General features: G+C 44.6%; 1 protein-coding gene and 1 pseudogene across 6 annotated transcripts in view; both read right to left on the reverse strand.

Annotated features, from left to right (window-relative positions):
* DGAT2L6 (diacylglycerol O-acyltransferase 2 like 6) overlaps positions 1 to 13,982 on the reverse strand; it is a 36,019-nt gene extending 22,037 nt beyond the window's left edge. For 3 of the 6 annotated variants that reach the window (XM_055338385.1, XM_055338382.1, XM_055338381.1), the window contains exon 1: positions 13,704 to 13,981. In XM_055338385.1, coding sequence (XP_055194360.1) covers positions 13,704 to 13,788 — 85 coding nt within the window. In that variant the 5' untranslated portion in view covers positions 13,789 to 13,981. Of the gene's footprint in view, positions 1 to 13,703 lie in introns of all 6 variants that reach the window. The other 3 variants (XM_055338384.1, XM_055338383.1, XM_055338380.1) reach the window with 3 other exon arrangements.
* On the reverse strand, positions 4,920 to 5,619 carry LOC129518290 (general transcription factor 3C polypeptide 5-like; annotated as a pseudogene).
* Positions 13,983 to 21,813: the final 7,831 nt, after the last annotated feature.

Consider the following 21,813-nt stretch of genomic DNA (forward strand, 5'->3'; position numbering starts at 1 on the left):
GGCAAGCAGTTCTTTTATTTTATTATATTTTTAGATTTTACTTAATTATTCATGAGAGACACACACACAGAGAGGCAGAGACATAGGCAAAGGGAGAAGTAGGTTCCATGCAGGAAGCCCGATGTGGGACTTGTCCTGGGAATCTAGGATCATGCCCTGAGCTGAAGGCAGATGCTCAACCACTGAGCCACCCAGGCATCCTGGTAGATAATTTTATTATCCTCATTTTACATATGGAAAAAAGTTAGGCTCAGAGTGGTCAAGCTTTAGGGAAAAAAAAACTCCAAGCTTTAGGAAAAAAGTAGGTAGTGTTTGTTGAGTCTTTACTATGTGCCAGGAGCTATATTAGGCACTTTCTGTGTGTTAACTCATATTAATATGTGTAGAAATGATAATTTCTTCATTCCAGGAACTCATATTCTATTGGGAAGATTGATACCATAAATACTAAATACATTCCACAGGGTGAAAACTATATACTCCGGGTTCAAGACTCATTTTAGACCTAAGGACACCTCCAGCCTAAAAATGAAAGGGTGGAGAACCATTTACCATTCAAATGGTCCTCAAAAGAAAGCTGGGATAGCAATCCTCATATCAGATAAATTAAAGTTTATCCCAAAGACTGTAGTAAGAGATGAAGAGGAACAATATATCATACTTAAAGGGTCTATCCAACAAGAAGACCTAACAATAATGAATATTTATGCCCATAATGTGGGAGCTGCCAAGTATATCAATCAATTAATAACCAAAGTAAAGACATACTTAGATAATAATACACTTATAGTAAGAGAATTCAACACGGCACGTTCTGCAAATGACAGATCTTCTAAGCACAACATCACCAAAGAAATAAGAGCTATAAATGATACACTGGACCAGATGGGTTTCACAGATATATACAGAACTATGCATCCAAATGCAACTGAATACACATTCTTCTCAAGTGCACATGGAACTTTCTCCAGAATAGACCACTTACTGGGTCACAAATCAGGTCTCAACAGATACCAAAAGATTGGGATTGTCCCCTGCATATTTTCAGACCACAATCCTATGAAACTAGAACAAAAAGGAATTTGGAAGAAGCTAAAACACATGGAGATTAAAGAGCATCTTGCTAAAAGATAAATGGGTCAACAAGTAAATTAGAGAAAAATTAAAAAGATTCATGGAAACTAATAAAAATGAAGATACACCATTCAAAAAATCTTTGGGATACAGCAAAAGTGGTCCTAAGATGGAAATATATTGCAATATAAACATCCCTCAAAAAATTGGAAAAAACTCAAATGCACAAGCTAACCTCGCACCTAAAGGAACTGGAGAAAGAACAGAAAAAAAAAAAACCCTACACCAAGCAGAAGAAGAGAGATAATAAAGATTAGAGCAGAACTCAATGAAAAGAGACCAGAAGAACTGTAGAACATATCAACAAAACCAGGAGTTGGTTCTTTGAAAGAATTAATAAGATAGGGGCAGCGTGGGTGGCTCAGTGGTTTAGTGCTGCCTTCAGCCCAGGGCCTGATCCTGGAGACCTGGAATAGAGTTCCATGTCAGGCTCCCTGCATGGAGCCTACTTCTCCCTCTGCTTGTGTCTCTGCCTCTCTCTCTGTGTGTGTCTCTCATGAATAAATAAATAAAATCTTAAAAAAAGAATTAATAAGATAGATAAACCATTAGACAGCCTTATTAAAAAGAAAAAAGACTAATAAAATCATGAATGAAAGAGGAGAGATCACAACCAATACCAAGGAAATACAAATGATTTTAAAAACTTATGAGCAGCTATACACCAATAAATTAGACAATCTACAAGAAATGGACACATTTCTGGAAAACAAATTACCAAAACTGGAACAGGAAGAACTAGAAAACCTGAACAGGCCAATAACCAGGGAAGAAGTTGAAGCAGACATCAAAAACCTCCCAAGACACAAAAGTCCAGGGACAGATGGCTTCCCAGGGGAATTCTATCAAATGTTTAAAGAAGAAACAATACCTATTCCACTAAAGCTGTTCCACTAAAGGTAGAAAGGGATGTAATACTTCCCAACTTATTCAATGAGGCTAGCATCACCTTAATTCCAAAACCAGACAAAGACCCCACCAAAAAGGAGAATTATAGACCAATATCCCTGATGAACACAGATGCAGCAATTCTCAACAAGATACTAGCCAATAGGATCCAATAGTACATTAAGAAGATTATTCACCATGACCAAGTGGGATTTATCCCCAAGATGCAAGGCTGGTTCAATACATGTAAAGCAATCAATGTGTTAGATCATATCAACAAGAGAAAAACAAGAAACATATGACCCTCTCAATAGATGCAGAGAAAGCATTTGACAAAACACAGCATCCATTCCTGATCAAAACTCTTCAGAGTGTAGGGATAGAGGGAACTTTTCCTCGGCATCTTAAAAGCCATCTATGAAAAGCCCACAGCAAATATCATTCTCAATGGAGAAACACTGAGAGCCTTTCCACTAAGATCAGTAACACGACAGGTATGTCCACTCTCACCACTGCTATTCAACATAGTACTAGAAGTCCTAGCCTCAGCAATCAGGCAACAAAAAGAAATAAAAGGCATTCAAATTGGCAAAGAAGAAGTCCAACTCTCCCTCTTCGCAGATGACATGATACTGTACGTAGAAAACCCAAAAGACTCCACCCCAAGATTGCTAGCACTCATACAGCAATTCGGCAGTGTGGCAGGATACAAAATCAATGGCCAGAAGTCAGTAGCATTTGTACACACTAACAATGAGACTGAAGAAAGAGAAATTAAGGAGTCAATCCCATTTACAATGGCCCCCAAAAGCATAAGATATCTAGGAATAAACCTAACCAAAGAGGTCAAGGATCTATACCCTAAAAACTAGAGAACACTTCTGAAAGAAATTGAGGAAGACACAAAGAGATGGAAAAATATTCCATGCTCATGGATTAGAAGAATTAATAGTGTGAAAATGTCAATGCTACTCAGGGCAATTTAAATGTTCAATGCAATCCCTATGAAAATACCAAGGGTGGGGGCGGGGGTGGCAGCCCGAGTGGCTCAGCGGTTTAGCGCCGCCTTCAGTCCAGGGCCTGATCCTGGAGACCTGGGATCAAGTCCCGCCAGGCTCCCTGCATAGAGCCTGCTTCTCCCTCTGCCTGTGTCTCTGCCTCTCTCTCTCTCTCTCTCTCTGTCTCTCATGAATAAATAAATAAAATATTTAAAAAAGAAAATACCATGGACTTTCTTCAGAGAGTTGGAACAAATCATCTTAAGTTTTGTGTGGAATCAGAAAAGACCCTGAACAGCCAGGGGAATATTGAAAAAGAAAACCAGAGCTGGGGGATCACAATGCCAGTTATCAGGTTGTAGTTCAAAGCTGTGATCATCAAGATAGTGTGGTACTGGCACAAAAACAGACACAAAGATCAATGGAACAGAACAAAGAACCCAGAAATGGGCCTTCAACTCTATGGTCAACTAATATTCAACAGAGCAGAAAACACTATCCACTGGAAAAAAAGACAGTCTCTTCTATATATCGTGCTGGGAAAATTGGACAGCCATGTGCAGAAGAATGAAACTAGACCACTCTCTTGCACCATACACAAAGATAAACTCAAAATGGATGAAAGATCTCAATGTGAGACATGAATCCATCAAAATCCTAGAGGAGAACACCCGCAACACCCTTTTTGAACTTGGCCACAGCAACTTCTTGCAAGATACATCTATGAAGGCAAGGGAAACAAAAGCATAAATGAACTATTGGGACTTCATCAAGATAAAAAGCTTCTGCACAGCAAAAGAAACAGTCAACAAAACTAAAAGACAACCTACTGAATGGGAGAAGACATTTACAAATGATGTATCAGAAAAAAGGCTAGTATCCAAGATCTATAAAGAACTTCTTAAACTCCACACCCAAGAAACAAGCAATCCAATCATGAAATGGGCAAAAGACATGAACAGAAATTTCACCAAAGAAGACATAGACATGGCCAACAAACACATGAGGAAATGCTCCACATCACTGGCCATCAGGGAAATACAAATCCAAACCACAATGAGATACCACCTCACACCAGTGAGAATGGGGAAAATTAACAAGACAGGAAACAGCAAATGTTGGAGAGGATGTGGAGAAAGGGGAAGCCTCTTGCACTGTTGGTGGGAATGTGAACTGGTGCAGCCACTCTGGAAAACTGTGTGGCGGTTCCTCAAAGAGTTAAAAATAGAGCTACCCTATGACCCAGCAATTGCACTACTGGGGATTTACCCCAAAGATACAGATGCAGTGAAAAACCAAGACATCTGGCACCCCGATGTTTCTAGCAGCAATGTCCACAGTAGCCAAACTGTGGAAAGAGCCTCAGTGTCCACTGAAAGATGAATGAATAAAGAAGATATGGTTTTTTTTCCTTGAGAAAGTATATTTGGTAAGGACAACTGGGCCCCGGATGAATGGGATGCAAACCCAAGGACAGTCTTCACCCATCTGTGACCACGGACCAGCTTCCTCACTGGTCACCAGCCATCACTGCCATCAGTCATAAGCTCCAAAGCAAGACTGACACCTCCCCTGGTCACATCATCTCCACCTCCAGCTTTTGTTGTTTTCAGCCACAGAGAGGTGCTATGCACCGGCCCAGCCTGCTAGACAATGGGCTGGTTCATGGCTGCCAGTCCTTTGGGGATCTCCCCAAGCACTGGGGGCCCGAGGGCAGCCCCAAGCAGCAGGTGTCACAGGCAGACAGGCAGGAGCAGGGTCAGCTGCACCAGTGCCAAGACCCCAGCTTTCCTCTGGGGGTGCTCCTAGGGCTGTTCTGGTTACCGTGGGCAGCACTGGGGAGCCATGGCTTGTCCTGGCTCCTTCACCAGTCTTGCATGATCAAGGAGGCCCAGCCTTGGGGGCAGGGCTGTGTCACACGTAGTCCAGAATCTCTGTCTCCATCTCATTGTCACTGCCATCAGTTGGCTTGAAATCCTCCTCCTCCTCTTCATCATCCTCCTCGTCTTCCCCGGACTCATACGTCAGCTGCTCTTTCTCTCTGTCGGCCTTGGCCGGGCTGGAGAAGAGAGCAGGCCTCTTGGAGCGGATGATCTGCCAAATCATGAGGGACATGGTGTCTCGCAGCTCGTCACTGGTCTTGGGAAGGCACCAGCCATCTCGCTCCGTGCAGCGGCTCTCCGCCCCATCATTGCGGTGGATGATCCTCTGCAACTCTTCCACGTTCAAGTCACACAACTGGTAGAACATCTGCCGATAGGGCGGCAAGGCCCCCTCCCGGAAGACGTAGACTGAGTCCTTGAGCTTGTACTTGTTGGAGTTGGATTTCCGTGAGCTGGCTGTCCCCGATGGGCCCAGGCCCTGCTTCAGGTCCTGCATGGTGACAATCGGGGGGGGGGGGCATCTTTTTGACAGTGATGGGAAGGTTGTAGTTGTATGTGTTGTGCTTCGCCTTGACAGGCATGTCACTCGGGGCATAACCATATTTCATTCCACAATGGATTCGGAAATCAAGGACTTGATAAATCTTGGCGCCTGGGTTTTTTCGGGGATCGTACCCGTATGGGATCCACAGGCTCCTCCAGGGAGCTGTGATCATGTAATTTTTTTAATATAATAATTCTAAACTTTTTTAAAAATATTTTATTTATTCATAGAGACACAGAGAGAGGCAGAGACACAGGCAGAGGGAGAAGCAGGCTCCACGCAGAGAGCCCAACGTGGGACTCGATCCAGGGTCCCCAGGATCACGCCCCAGGCTGCAGGTGGCGCTAAACCGCTGCGCCACCGGGGCTGCCCTATTTTTTTTCCACAGGACAGAACCTTTATTGCTGAACATAAAGGAACCAGGGAGCCTGGCAGGAGTCCTGGGGAAGGTGGGGTACGTTGCACAGCTGCTGCTGCACCCACAGTGGGCGCAAGCCTGGCGGGAGGCTGGGGTGTGTGGAGGGTGTGGGGCTGAGGACCCGGGGCGGGCGGTGGGCGAGGGGCTGGCTGGGCAGAGCGGGCCCACGGAGACGGCGATCATGTAATAGATCATGTAATCTATATACAATGGAATATTAGCCATTAGAAACGACAAATACCCATCATTTGCTTCTATCCAGAACTGGAGGGTATTATGCTTAGTGAAGTAAGTCAATTGGAGAAAGACAAACATTATATGGTTTCATTCATTCAGAGAATATAAAAAATAGTGAAGGAGATTAAAGGGAAAAGGAGAGAAAATGAGTGGGAAATATCAGAGAGGGTGACAAAACATGAGAGACTCCTAACTCTGAAAAACAAACAAGAGGAGGTGCGCAGGGGGATGGGGTGACTGGGTGATGGGCACTGAGGAGGTAACTTGACGGGATGAGCACTGGGTATTATACTATATGTTGGCAAATTGAACTCCAATAAAAAATACACAAAAAATACCGAGACACCCGCACCCCGATGTTTATGGCAGCAATGTCCACAGTAGCCAAACTGGAAGGAGCCTCGGTGTCCATCGAAAGATGAACGGATAAAGAAGATGTGGTTTATGTATACAATGGAATATTACTCAGCCATTAGAAACGACAAATACCCACCATTTGCTTCGACGTGGATGGACCTGGAGGGTATTATGCTGAGTGAAGTAAGTCAATCGGAGAAGGACAAACATTATATGATCTCATTCATTTGGGGAATATAAAAAATAGTGAAAGTGATTATAGGGGAAAGGAGAGAAAATGTGTGGGAAATATCAGAGAGGGTGACAGAACATGAAAGACTCCTAACTCTGGGAAACGAACAAGGGCTAGTGGAAGGGGAGGTGGGCAGGGAGATGGGGTGACTGGGTGATGGGCACTGAGGGGGGCACTTCATGGGATGAACACTGGGGTGTTATGCTATATGTTGGCAAATCAAACTCCAATAAAAAAATGAACAAAAAATATAGTCAGGGTTCAAATGTCATTCTGGGAACCCATGGGAACCCAGGCAAAAGACCATTCCTTACTACTTGGGAATCTAGAAAGGATTCTTCTAGAAGGTAAGATATAAGTTAAATTTTGGAAGGAGAGTAGGATTTTGACAGAAGGATTAGTGGAGAAAGGATCTTCCATGCATGAGGAAGAACTCAAAGACCTGTCGATGGAGTCCAAGGCCCATAACACCATAACAGGGAGGATAAAAAGCCATGGAGTAGGAGTGGAACTGGGAAGGAAGCTGGGGAGATTAAGCGTGATACTAGAGGGAAGATGAAGCCAGTGAAAGTTCTTAAGCAGAGGAGCAGCATGACCATATCTGTGTATCAGGAAGATAATTTGCAATAACTGTGGTAGCAAGAGAAATTGTTGGCAGGGAATCAGCTAAGAGTTCCAGTAATTTAGATGAGATGAGAGGCAATGGGAACCTGAAGCACATTACTATTTCTCAACCGAATTTGAAAGATACTATGGAGGGAGAATTTTCAGAGTTTGGCAGTTGATTGGATGTAAGGGGTGAATGAATGATACTTTAAAGGAGCCTGTGGGAATGCTAGGAATGTGTCATTGTCTCTTTTTGCCTAATAATCTAGGATCTAGTTACTTGTTATTCTTCCTGAAGGTGCAATGAAATCAGAACCTAGGGTGCCTGTCTCAGAAGTGGTTGTCAGTCCTCTGTTGATCAAACGGCAAGATTTGGCAGTGTCTTACAAGGTGGGGGGCTGGGCTCCAAGTAATGTCAATTTCTATAACAGAAAGGAAGAAAATGAACATCTGTTGAGGATATTTTTTGCTCTTTGGTCTTCAGTATGGTCTTTAGAGGGAGATACTATGCTCTGTTTCTACAATGGTGAGAGTGAATGACTTACTCATGAAGGTCATATAAAAAATAAAAGTGACTTGCACAAGGTCACATAGCAAGCAAATGGCAGACCTGGCCTTTCTGACCCCCAAGACTATTTTCCATTTCATGTAGTATCAGAAGCCAGAGAAAGAAGGAAGGCTTACAAAAAAACAAAACAAACAAACAAACAAACAAAGAATGACCAGGAGAGAGGAAAAAGAACAAGAGAGTTCTTAAGGTCTCTACTGAGGAAGAAGAAATCCAGAAGAATCATCAATTTAGTGTCAAGCCTGGTCTTGTGAGAACTATAATAACCATGACAAGACATGACTCCTGTTCTCATGGGGTTTATTGGATGGGGGCAAAGGATATAAGGGCTGCTACCTAACCTATTTTTACAAAGTGCTTTAGACTTTCAGAGGTGATGTAGTCATGATGTAGTCTTGGGTTGTCTAGGAAATGTTGCAGAGAAGCCATGACTGAGCAATATCTCAAAGGAGGGTTTGTCCATGATTAGTTCAGCAAGAGTGATCAAAGCATCTTTCTAGTGGAGGGAATAGTCAGAGCAGAGATGAAGAAGTGGAAGAGTACCCTTTACATTTGTCTGTGAATAGACTGCCTAGAACACAAGCTTCATATAGAGGAAGTATAGGGGGATGAGCTGGTAAAAAGATTAGAGCCAGAGAGTAGAGGGGGGCCTTGAATGCCCAAGCTAATACATTTGTACTTCACTAAGTAGGCAGTGGGAAAACACTGACTATATTTGAGCAGGAGAAGGCTGCAATCAAAGATGTTTTCAAGAACGCCTGGGTGGCTCAGTGGTTGAGTATCTGCCTTCAGCTCAGGGCGTGATCCTGGAGTCCTGGGATCGAGTCCCACATTGGGCTTCCTGCATGGAGCCTGCTTCTCTGTCTGCCTGTGTCTCTGCCTCTCTCTCTGTGTCTCTCATGAATAACCAAGACTCTACTGGGAGCAAGCAGTGGAATGGCTTGGAGAGGGTGGAGAGTAGAAGGTAGAGGACCATGAAAGAGGATATTGCAACAATTTAGGTAGATAGTGATACAAGCACAGAAAAGAAGAGACTGATGGAAAGCTATCCTCCAATGGAAGCTGGTCCTCAGGAGGACTGTCAGGGACATTGCATAATTCTAAGGCTCATGAGTATTTGTATTTCACATCTCCCTCAAACTGTCTTTCCATTCCTCTCTTCTCATTTTTTTCCTCCTTCTTGTCCCTGTGCCTTTTTTTTTTTATCTCCCCTTTTCCCTTATTTTGTCTCCCATTATTTTCAGTGATCCTCAGTAATCAGCCATGATTCTGAACATCATTTGAGAAGGAGAGGCATTGAGGGAGGTTCTGAGCAGGAAATGAAGGAAGGCGGGTGAGAAAGAGAAGAAAGAAGGAAATTAAGAAGAGAGGAAGAGGGCAGCCCCGGTGGTGCAGCAGTTTAGCGCCACCTGCAGCCCAGGGCGTGATCCTGGAGACCCGGGATCGAATCCCGTGTCGGGCTCCCTGCGTGGAGCCTGCTTCTTCTCCTTCTGCCTATCTCTGCCTCTGCCTCTCTCTCTCTCTCTCTCTGAATAAATAAATAAATCCTAAAATAAAGAGAAGGGAAGAAAGGGGGAGAGAGAGAGAGGGACACTTTTCTGTATGGAGCATTCACTGTAGGCCAAGCTGAGAGGATGGAGATACTGAGACTTAGAGGGGTCACAATACTTGCTGGAAGTCACACAGCTACTTATTAAAGTTTGACAAATTCCAGAATCCACGTCCTATTCACCATGTTTCACTATTTCTCTTCTCTGCCTCCCCCAATTCCCTCAACTTAGTGTAACATTTTTTCCCCTGACGCCTGAATATCACTTCATTGTGACTCTTTCTTTCACTTACTACACTGTTTTTTACATTGTAGTGAAGTGTGTATGTGTCCAGCATGATGCATAAACTGTGTACAATGGTGGAATTAATGGTTGCTTTGTCTTTGTAGCTAGTTAGGAGTTGATACTTGACTCATTATAGTCTTTTTTAAAAAATATTATTTATTTATTTATGGGAGACAGAGAGAGAGAGAGAGAGAGAGAGAGAAGCAGGCTCCACACAGGGAGCCCGATGTGGGACTCGATCCCAGGACTCCAGGACTATGCCCTGGGCCAAAGGCAGGCACTAAACCGCTGAGCCATCCAGGGATCCCCCTGACTCATTGTAGTCTTGACAAGGACAGTCATTGTCTTGTAATTAGTATCTGCTCTACAACAATTGAACAGATTTGAATATTTTAGGCACCTCTGTGGGCATCTCACACTGTTAGATGCTACAGCTACCTTAGTAAACTCCAAGACCCAGGATTCATGTTTTAACTTCTAGTATAATCACTAAAATAATAGAAACAGGATGTATAACATCTAAACTAGTAGAGGAAGCCAAAAGGAATGATAAAGGTAATCAATTTAAAAAGTCAAGACAGGGCAGTCCTGGTGGCACAGCGGTTTAGCGCCGCCTGCAGCCAGGGGTGTGATCCTGGAAACCTGGGGTCAAGTCCCACGTCAGGCTCCCTGCATGGAGCCTGCTTCTCCCTCTGCCTGTGTCTCTGCCTCTGTGTCTCTCATGAATAAATAAAATAAAATCTTTTAAAAAAATAAAAAGTCAAGACAAATAGCCAACAAGTAAACAACCATACGAAAAGATGCTCAACTCCACTAATCATTAGGAAAACACAAATCAAAATCACAATGAGACATCATCACATTCATTAGGATGATTCTTCTTTAAAGAACCCCAGAAAATAAAAAAGTGTTGGAGGGAAAGTGGAGAAATCGGACCCCTCATGCATTGTTGGTGGTAATGTAAAATGGCACAGCTGCTTGGAGAACAGTATAGCAGTTCCTCAAAAAAATTTAAAATGGAATTTCCATATGATCTAGCAATCCCCCTTCTGGGAATATATCCAAAAGGATTGAAAACAGGGGGCAGCCCGGGTGGCTCAGCAGTTTAGCGCCACCTTCAGCCTGGGGCCTGATTTTGGAGACCCGGGATCGAGTCCCGTGTTGGGGCTCCCTGCATGGAGCCTGCTTCTCTCTCTCTCTCTCTCTCTCTCTCTCTCTCTCATAAATAAATAAAATCTTTAAAAAAAAGGAATTGAAAAAAAAAGGAATTGAAAACAGGACCTCAAAGATATATTTGAACATCCATGTTTATAGAAGCATTATTTGCAATGAAGCATTATTTGCAATATCCACACAGTGGAATATTGTTCATCCTTAACAAGGAAGGAAATCCTGTCACATGATACAACACAGGTGAAACCTAAAGACATGGTAAATGAAATAACTCAGTTGCAAAAGGACAAATAGTGCATAATTCTACTTATATGAAGTACCCAGAGTAGTCCAATTCAGAGATGGAAAGTAGAATGGTGTTTTCCAGAGGCTGGGGGAAGGGGAAATGGTGAGTTCTTATTTAATGGGTAGAGAGTTTCAGTTTTACAAGATGAAAAGAGTTCTGGAGGTGGATGGTGGTGATGGTTGTACAACACTGGATGTATTTAATGCTGCTAGAATGTACACTTAAAAATAGTTGATGCTGGGATCCCTGGGTGGCGCAGCGGTTTGGCGCCTGCCTTTGGCCCAGGGCGTGATCCTGGAGACCCGGGATCGAATCCCACGTCGGGCTCCCGGTGCATGGAGCCTGCTTCTCCCTCTGCCTGTGTCTCTGCCTCTCTCTCTCTCTCTGTGACTATCATAAATAAATAAAAATTAATAAAAAAAAAAAAATAGTTGATGCTATGTGTATTTTACCACAATTTAAAAAAAACTCAAAAATACAGGAGAAAGAAAACATTCACATTTATTATTAGTGTTTTCACTGAAGACACGTAAGTGACATCATTTGTCCGTAACATCCCTACTCCACACCTCCAGCTCTTCCAGGACGACTGGAAACTAGTAAAATGGGGGGCTGTGGTGGGCATTACTAGGAGGCTAACCCTCACCTATGAGCCCTTACATATTCAGTGATGGATATGCTCTTAATCCTCATCCCTGTCTAGAGACAGCATCCTTTGAGATGGGGAAAAGAAGAGAGAAAAAAATACTTTAAAACAAATAATTTTCTGGTTGAAAAATGAAAACATTTCATTGAAGAGAGCTCCCAGAAGAGCCAGAACATTTTGGGCACTTGTGTTTAAATACCACACAAAGGCTGGTATTTTAAAAAATAGTCAAAGTGTGGCAGACCCCACACTTAAAGGGATCAGCTTAAATAGTTCTTCTTCTCTTGACCTCTTTTCTCTCCTCTCTAAAACCTATCTTTTCTCACTCTCTCTGGGATCCAGACTTGAAATGGTGGCTGTCACCACAATGCCAACCAAGTCTTTTAGGACATTCCCCTGTCCCTCACTTTCTGAACTAAGGGCTGGAAGTTGTCAAAGGGGTCTGTTTGAGGAAGTTAAGATAAAGGCAAAGAGTGACAAGAAGAAAATATGAAAGACTAAAAACAAGTTTATAGAAAAATATCTTTTTTCCCCTTAATACAACTAGAGTCAGGCCACTGATAGACTAAGAGCTCAGCATGATTTGATTTCAATGAGGCTTAATACGTCATCATCTTTTGGGGGTCATGGACCCCACTGGCAATCTGGTGAAGCCCAGGGACCCCTTCTCTGAATAATATTTTAAATACACAAAATAAAATATACAGACTTACAAAGGAAATGAATCATATTATAACACAATTCTCAAAACATTACAAAAATGTGATATAGTAACATGGGCTTCTTGGTTTATGCTTTAAAAAACCAGACCTAATGGTAGTTCCAATAACTACTGGAATTTTGAGGTAGTCACAAGCATAAATGAAATTTCGAGATGCCTGCAACAACTGGCATATGAAATGCAAACCTGTGATGTCTATTATTGACAAATTCACTGGTACTGCTAACGCTTCTGTGGTTTGTTGCCTACGTTCATTACTTCAATTCGAGGTTAGTGAAAATTAAGGTGACTTTTTCTATCCAAATTCAAAGCTGTCCCCCCACCCCACCTCAAGTTCTAGGTCTATAGGCCTTTGGTTAAGACCCTCTGTTCTAAGGGGTCATATAGCCTCCCATAGATTAGCATTGACTGCCTTCAGGATGACGTTTCTTCCCATACAGTTCTCAAGCTTGGTCCTGTAATTGGCTGTGCATGAAGTCCTAGTTTCTGGCTGGGAGAAGCTTAGAGCTCTCAACCCATTTGCCCAGCACTGATGATTGTCATGCCTTGAATCCACTGCACAATTGGCACTTTATTAAAATTCTATCTAATGAATCACTCAGGCAGCTCTCAGACTTTCCAGAATTTTCTCACCATAGTTTTATACTGGAAAATCACATTCTACCTATCTAGTAACACCAACTCAGCAAGTCATCACCACCTCGGCCCCCATCCCTGAATATGACTTTTCAGCTTAGTTCAGAGGAGGGTGGTCAGAGGGATGGGCTAAATGGGTGATGGGTATCAAGGAGAACATTTGTTGCCATGAGTACTGGTGTTATATGTAAGTGATGAATCACTAAATTTTACTCCTGAAACTAATATTATACTATATGCTAACTAACAGGAATTTAAATAAAGACTTGAAAAGAAAAAAAGAGGGGGCAGTCCTGAGAAGACTGTGATGATCTTTAAACCAGAACAACCACAGACTCACTCATGGCCTTCATACCCCTCAGTTGGAAAGAGAGAAATCTAATGAACTCAATGGTAGCCCTCTCCCTAGGTTGGGAGGCACAGTCCTTTCCAGGGGAAGGGGACTGACCAGATAATCTCTTTAGAGCCTTCCTCATCTGGGGATCCCTGGCCTCTTTCTTGGTGTGTTCCCATGTACTCTCCAGCCCTGGGATTCACTCACCCAAAAATATGTAGACTGGGATCCATTGCAAAACAGCCAGAGTTTGGAGGCATTCCTGAAGATCTAGTCTGAAGAGGAAGGCCATAGCTGTGGTGCTCTTCTATTGCAGCAAGAAGCCCAAACAGAAGGCCAGCACTTCTAAAGCTGAGCTGATTATAGGTGCTTTGCTCTAATCTCTTATCACTGAGTCCTTTTTGCTGCTGAAGGTTTTAGGTTTGACGGAACCTTTACTCCAGTCTTCCCTGTCGTCAGCCCTGGCCCTGCCCCAGCTTCCTACACACATCAGGTTTCAGATCATCCTATCTAATCTCTCTAACATATATCCTTTCTCCAGGTGTGCTCAATTGCAATGAGGCAGATATAGCCGTGGGGTGATTCTTGCTGTGTGTGGGGATGTCCCCGATAAATGAGTACTGGAAAAGAGAATAATTAAGGCCTCCGATAGGACCTCTGAAAAGCGACGTACTTCCCTGCTTAAGAAAGGAGACCTGGTGACTATACTTGCTTCTGCCTTAAGTGGCTGCTCTATGGCTCCTCTTGTCTTCTACTGAGAACTACCTAGTCAACTTGGGCCTTTTTCTACACTGCTTTTTAGACTTCCTGGATCTGTCCTGGTGCCTCTATTCCCAGAGGCTCTGTATCAGCAGCCAGATATCATATGATAGAGTGGGAGAAGCATTATAGAGAGAGCACACCTGGCTTCCAGGCCTACTTCCACCATGTTATTCCCATGACACCTAATTGCTCCATCTCTCTAGAGCTAGCTGGAGCATTCATTGTTGGAAGGCAGTATAGTGTTTAGGGACATGGATTTTAAACTGGATAGCTGGGGTTAAATTTCTCAGCTCTGCCACTTACAAGTTGGCAAACATCTGTGCCTCAGTTTCCCCGTCTATAAAACAGGGATAGTACCTACTTCATATGGCTTTTCTGAGGATTAGATGACTGAATGAATGTAAAGTGCTTAACATAGTGCCTGGCACACATTAGGCACTGTGTAAGTGTTTCCTGTTATTATTTGTTTAGTTTGGTTAATGGCTATTGAACATCTACTATGTTTCAGGCTAAGAGGCCTGCTTCTACACATTGCCTTTACAAAATTAAAGATTGTCCCCAGGTCCCAGCCCTCTGGATTTATTATTTTTTTCTGTAAATATCTATTGGGTGACTACTGTTTGCCAGGTACTGTTATAGTTACTGAAGATTTGGTGGGGAAGAAGATGGACATGATTTCTGTCTTCATTGAATGTATAGTCCAGGGGAGGAGACAGACATTAAGCAAAGGAAAAGCACAAAAATATCTATGCACGGGGGGGAGGGGCAAGATGGCGGAAGAGCAGGGTCCCCAAATCGCCTGTCCCCACCAAATTACCTAGATAACCTTCAAACCATCCTGAAAATCTACGAATTCGGCCTGAGATGTAAAGAGAGACCAGCTGGAATGCTGCAGTGAGAAGAGTTCGCGCTTCTATCAAGGTAGGAAGACGGGGAAGAAAGAAATAAAGAAACAAAAGGCCTCCGAGGGGGAGGGGCCCCGCGAGGAGCCGGGCTGAGGCTGGGGCGAGTGTCCCCAGGACAGGAGAGCCCCGTCCCGGAGGAGCAGGAGCTGCACCAACCTTCCCGGGCGGGCGGAAAGGGGCTCGCAGGGAGTTGGAGCAGGACCCAGGAGAGCGGGGATGCCCTCGGGCTCCCGGGGACACTAACAGACACCTGCGAGCGCAGGAGAGGGCGCCGAGCTCCCTAAGGGCTGCAGCGCGCACGGAGGGACCGACCGGAGCAGCTCGGAGCAGCTCGGAGGGGCTCGGAAGCGGCTCCGCGGAGGGGGCTGCGGGGCGGGAGCACGAATCCAACAGCGCAGGCCCCGGAGCACAGGGCGCCGGGACACAGCCCAGGATCCGGCCTCCCCCTGGGACAGGCAGAGGCCGGAAGGGCCCAGGACAGCAAGGACGCTCCTGCCCGGAGCTGAGCAGATCAGCGGCCCCGCCCCGAGCCTCCAGGCCCTGCAGACGGAGAACCAAGAGCCCCGAGCCCCTTCCTGCGGAGGCTAAATCCAGGCTTCCAGAGTTGCCATAGCAACTGCGGCTGATCCTCCTGGGGCCCCACGGGGTAAACAACCCCGGCTGAGCCCTGCAGCAGGCAGGGGCAGAGCAGCTCCCCCAAGTGCTAACACCTGAAAATCAGCGCAGCAGGCCCCTCCCCCAGAAGACCAGCTAGACGGACCAGTGATACTCCCCCGTGTTCCAATACAACTTGTTTTTGGCCACTCTGCACTGAGCAAAATGACTAGAAGGAAAACCTCACCTCAAAAGAAAGAATCAGAAACAGCCCTCTCTCCCACAGAGTTACAAAATCTGGATTACACTTCAATGTCAGAAAGCCAATTCAGAAGCACTATTCTACAGCTACTGGTGGCTCTAGAAAAAAGCATTAAAGACTCACGAGACTTCATGACTGCAGAATTTAGATCCAATCAGGCAGAAATTAAAAATCAATTGAATGAGATGCAATCCAAACTAGAAGTCCTAACGACGAGGGTTAACGAGGTGGAAGAACGAGTGAGTGACATAGAAGACAAGTTAATGGCAAAGAGGGAAACTGAGGAAAAAAGAGATAAACAATTGAAGGACCATGAAGACAGATTAAGGGAAATAAACGACAGCCTGAGGAAGAAAAACCTACGTTTAATTGGGGTTCCCGAGGGCGCCGAAAGGGCCAGAGGGCCAGAATATGTATTTGAACAAATCCTAGCTGAAAACTTTCCCAATCTGGGAAGGGAAACAGGCATTCAGATCCAGGAAATAGAGAGATCCCCCCCTAAAATCAATAAAAACCGTTCAACACCTCGACATTTAATAGTGAAGCTTGCAAATTCCAAAGATAAGCTTGCAAATTCCATATCAATTAAAAGAAGATCCTTAAAGCAGCAAGAGACAAGAAGTCCCTGACTTTCATGGGGAGGAATATTAGGGTAACAGCAGACCTCTCCACAGAGACGTGGCAGGCCAGAAAGGGCTGGCAGGATGTATTCAGGGTCCTAAATGAGAAGAACATGCAACCAAGAATACTTTATCCAGCAAGGCTCTCATTCAAAATGGAAGGAGAGATAAAGAGCTTCCAAGACAGGCAGGAACTGAAAGAATATGTGACCTCCAAACCAGCTCTGCAAGAAATTTTAAGGGGGACTCTTAAAACTCCCCTTTAAGAAGAAGTTCAGTGGAACAATCCACAAAAACAAGGACTAAATAGATATCATGATGACACTAAACTCATATCTGTCAATAGTAACTCTGAACGTGAACGGGCTTAATGACCCCATCAAAAGGCGCAGGGTTTCAGACTGGATAAAAAAGCAGGACCCATCTATTTGCTGTCTACAAGAGACTCATTTTAGACAGAAGGACACCTGCAACCTGAAAATAAAAGGTTGGAGAACCATTTACCATTCAAATGGTTCTCAAAATATACCCTAAAAACTATAGAACACTTCTGAAAGAAATTGAGGAAGACACAAAGAGATGGAAAAATATTCCATGCTCATGGATTGGCAGAATTAATATTGTGAAAATGTCAATGTTACCCAGGGTAATTTACACGTTTAATGCAATCCCTATCAAAATACCATGGACTTTCTTCAGAGACTTAGAACAAATTATCTTAAGATTTCTGTGGAATCAGAAAAGACCCCAAACAGCCAGGGGAATTTTAAAAAAGAAAACCATATCTGGGGGCATCACAATGCCAGATTTCAGGTTGTACTAGAAAGCTGTGTTCATCAAGACAGTGTGGTACTGGCACAAAAACAGACATATAGATCAATGGAACAGAACAGAGAACCCAGAAGTGGACCCTGAACTTTATGGTCAACTAATATACGATAAAGGAGGAAAGACGATCCACTGGAAGAAAGACAGTCTCTTCAATAGATGGTGCTGGGAAAATTGGACATCCACATGCAGAAGAATGAAACTGGACCACTCTCTTGCACCATACACAAAGATAAACTCAAAATAGATGAAAGATCTAAATGTGAGACAAGATTCCATCAAAATCCCAGAGGAGAACTCAGGCAACACCCTTTTTGAACTTGGCCACAGTAACCGGAGAAGGACAGTGTATGTTCTCATTCATTTGGGGAATATGAATAATAGTGAAAGGGAATATAAGAGAAGGGAGAAGAAATGTGTGGGAAATATCAGAAAGGGAGACAGAACATGAAGACTTCTAACTCTGGGAAATGAACTAGGGGTGGTGGAGGGGGAGGAGGGAGGGGGGTGGGGGTGAATGGGTGACGGGCACTGAGGGGGACACTTGACGGGATGAGCACTGGGTGTTATTCTGTATGTTGGCAAACTGAACACCAATAAAAATTAATTTATAAAATTTGAAAAAAAAATCTATGCACAAAAACAGTCCAGATAAGCATCTTAAAGTCCTTGAATATAGAAGGTGCTCCAAAAAATCTTTTGAATGTAATCAGAAAGGTTGCTAGGAAAACCAAATACAAAAACGGTATCAAGTATCCTACAAATGCAAGGAAATATTGATTCCTTAGCCTTTTCCAGGAGGTTAGCAGAATTCTGTCTTCTTCCCTAAACCCCACTCTGGTTCAGAGCTCCCTGATTAGACTAATGAGATTTTTCAGAGTTAAGCTTAGGGAAATTTCTTGGGATGTTGCAGGGGTGTGCTTTCATTACCTAGTGTACCCTAGGTGGCCACCCAGCATATAACCCTATTTGTCTATTTCCTCTTTCCTTTCTTCTTCTCACTACCTGGGGTTCTCAAGCTACTTATTGGGGATACTTGGCCACATACAGGATGAGATGTATTGGGACATGTCTGCTCAGAATTTTCATGAGAGGAGAGAGAGAGAGAGACATAGAGGAGGCAGGCCTGGTTCTGTTAGGGGAGAGTGCAGATGTGGAGAGCTGGAGTATCTGGAATGGACAAGATCCACAATATTGAGAGCTCCATGTCCCCTTATAGATCAGGTCTCTACCCTCCTTCACTTTCAGATAGGTAAACGGTAGAGACCTAGAAAGGACTCAAAGTCACACTGGGAGCTAGAGGCAGGGCAAGAACAGATTGATTTCTAATTCTGTCTCCCTAATGTCCGGGTCAGAGCCTGGTACAGAGTAGATACCCAAGTAAATGTTTGTGGAACAAATGAAGGAGATCTGGTCTCCAGGTTCCTCAGGCAAAATGGACAGGCATGGCTGGGCCAAGGCCCTGACTAGTCACCCTCTTCTTCCCAAAGCAGAGAGCGTGCTTCCAAGCTGGAGGTTTCTACAGCCACATGGACAAGCATCACATAGATGCCAGGGAATGTGGAAAGAGCAGGAAGAAACGAAGTAGGCCAGCAGACAAACTTGAGCAGCCAACACTGAGGATTTCCAAATTACAGTTCATTTAGCCAACCAAAAAAGCCTACCTGCCTTCAAGTAAGCGGTACCAAGAGAAAGGTGGCCAAGAAGCACAAAGGTCTGCCAATTCCATTCATCAACATTGAAGGCTGACGTGACTTCCCTCAGGAAACAGTCCAGATGTAATCATTGACACCTTTGGGGGACTGTGAGGTGTGCAGAAGAGAGAAGCACCCAGTTACCTGAGGAGATGAGGGAGGGCTTTATGGGAGAGGGGATGCAACGGGGGGGAGGAGGGGACTAGGCACAAAAGGCATGAAGGACCCTCCAGGAAAGACTGCCGCTAGTTCACCGGACCAAACGGAATGGGGATCTGATATAAGCTGGCAAACTAAGGAGTTTCTAAGGAGCAACAGAAAAACAAAGAAAGGAGAAAAATGGAAGGAAAAGATCACGGGGGCTGGGGAGCTCAGAAGGAATGGTGGAAGTGAGGGAAGCTCAGGGACAGAAGCGGCCCCAGGATTCTTATTCCTGGATTTGAAGGTCCACCCTCAGTCCTCAGACTGACTCAGTTTCAGAAAGCTTTTGGATAGCTGGGGTTTTGCCATAATGAGTTATCTTCTGATCTTTCCCCTTCTGCCATACTCTTATTGGGTTAATTACTGCAATTTCATATCAATTAAAAGTATTTATGCAGGGTGCCTGGGTGTCTCAGTGGTTGAGCATCTGCTTTCAGCTCAGGGAGTGACCCTGGGGTGTGGGGATCGAGTCCTGCATAGAGATCCCTACGGGTAACCTGCCTTCTCCCTCTGCCTATGTCTCTGCCTTTTCCTTTCTGTGTCTCTCATGAATAAATAAATAAAATCTTTTAAAAAATAAAAGTATTTATGGAGAACCTACTTAATGCCAAGCATCAGGTGAGGTACTACAGAAGGTACCTACCTAGTCTTTCACTCACTAAATTTTTCCTGAGGTCCTGCTATAAGACTGGTACTATTCTAGGTTGACAACTGTGTGTGTGTGGGGGGGCAGGCAGAGAGTCAAAGAAGTGCATACAGCATCAATACAGGGATTGGGGCCATCAGAGAATCACAAAGAAGACAGAGGGGAAGGCTAGTAGATGTGTGACCCTGGACAAGATACTTGTCTTCTCTGAGTCTCAGTTTCCTCTTCTGGAAAATGGGACTAATCATATTTATTCACTGTGAGGATTAGTGGTAAGTTTTGAAAAGCTCCTTCCTTGGGCAGTCAGTGTCTGACACCCAGGAGCCCCTTGATAGGACTGGTATTCAGCTGTAGGGAGGTGGTGTTCGCAACGGGCTCCAACAGGTAGAGAAGGAGGGACTATAATACCCCTCCCCCATGGCACCCAGTAGATGCAGAAATCTGGAGGTTTGCTCTGGCACAAGGACTGGTTTTGGTGTTTCGGGAGCCTTAGCTTTGTGGAGGGGAGTAGAAGCACGGAAGGCTGGCCACTGTAAGTGGGGGTGTTTTTCTTACAAACGTCTTCATGCCTGGTGGTCTAGTGAAAGTAGACCCTGGACAGGTGGTTCTGAGGAGGGGCCTATGGACATGGAGTCAGGGCAGAATGGGGTGGGTATTTCAAAATCCCCTGGGAGTCCCTGGATCACTTCTCAGGGCAGGCAGGCCCTGGGGAATAGTGGCATCTGATGCCTTGATTCAAGCGAAAATGACCAACCGTGTCTGTGTGCCAGGGACTGAGGACATGGGATTTTTCAGTGCTGAAACCAAGAAAATGGTCTCAGGTAAACTGGGACAGTTTGTCCCCTAGTTCAGGTGACTGTTACTCTCTCCTGGACTTCAGCAGGCTGCTCCCTGCAGGTCTCCCTTCCTTTCTGGCCTCCATGCTGCAGGATTGCTGTCAAACACAGCTCTTTGCCACTGCCCTGTTTCAAGCCCTCCCAAGTCTCCCGTGGTCTCTGGGATCAAGTTCAAACCCCAGAACCTGGCATCCAGAACCCTTTCTACGGTGGGTTCTGCCTTCCATGATTGTCTTCTTTCCCATTACTTGCACCCCCCAGTAGATATGGCCTCCTTCCCCAAACAAGAAGTGCCCCTTCCTCTTCTGGGCCTTTGCCCCTGATTGTCTCCTACCAGCCTAATTCCTACCCTTGCTTTCTCTCCCCTGCTCTCACCTCTGGCTTCCCAAGGTACATTATGCCTGCTTTTGGGAGAGTGCATATCAGGAGTTAGTTTGGAATCACGGACCCCACTTCTACGCCCAGTTTCTAGTGCAATGCTTGATAAGCTTTTGGTATATTTATTTTGAATAGTCAGTATATTCGTGCAATTCAAAATTCAAAAGGGACCATAAGGAATTCAGTGAAAAGTCTCCTTCCCACTCCTGGCCTCTAAGCACTCCCACACTTTTCTCCCTCCATGCACGCAGAAAATAAGGTACTTTACTTTGTTAAATGAACACAGGAATAAACAGGGGAGACTCAGAAACAATATGAATGCTCACAATCTGGAGCTGGCTAAGGAAGCTCTTGCATAGCAACATTATAGATGAATCTGCAGTCCTTCAAAATCATGAAGATTAAGAGGCTCCTGGGGGGGCACAGTGGGTTAAACATCCAACTTTTGGTTTGGGCTCAGGTCCTGATCTCGGGATCCTGCGATCTGGGATTGAGCCCCCAGATGGGCTCCACTCTCAGTGCAGAGCTGCTGGAGATTCTGTCTCTGCCTCTGTCCCTGCCCCTGACCCCGGCCTTGCTTTCTCTCAAACA

Source organism: Nyctereutes procyonoides, unplaced genomic scaffold, assembly GCF_905146905.1.
Source record: "Nyctereutes procyonoides isolate TBG_1078 unplaced genomic scaffold, NYPRO_anot_genome, whole genome shotgun sequence".
In the NCBI taxonomy this organism is placed as follows: domain Eukaryota; kingdom Metazoa; phylum Chordata; class Mammalia; order Carnivora; family Canidae; genus Nyctereutes; species Nyctereutes procyonoides.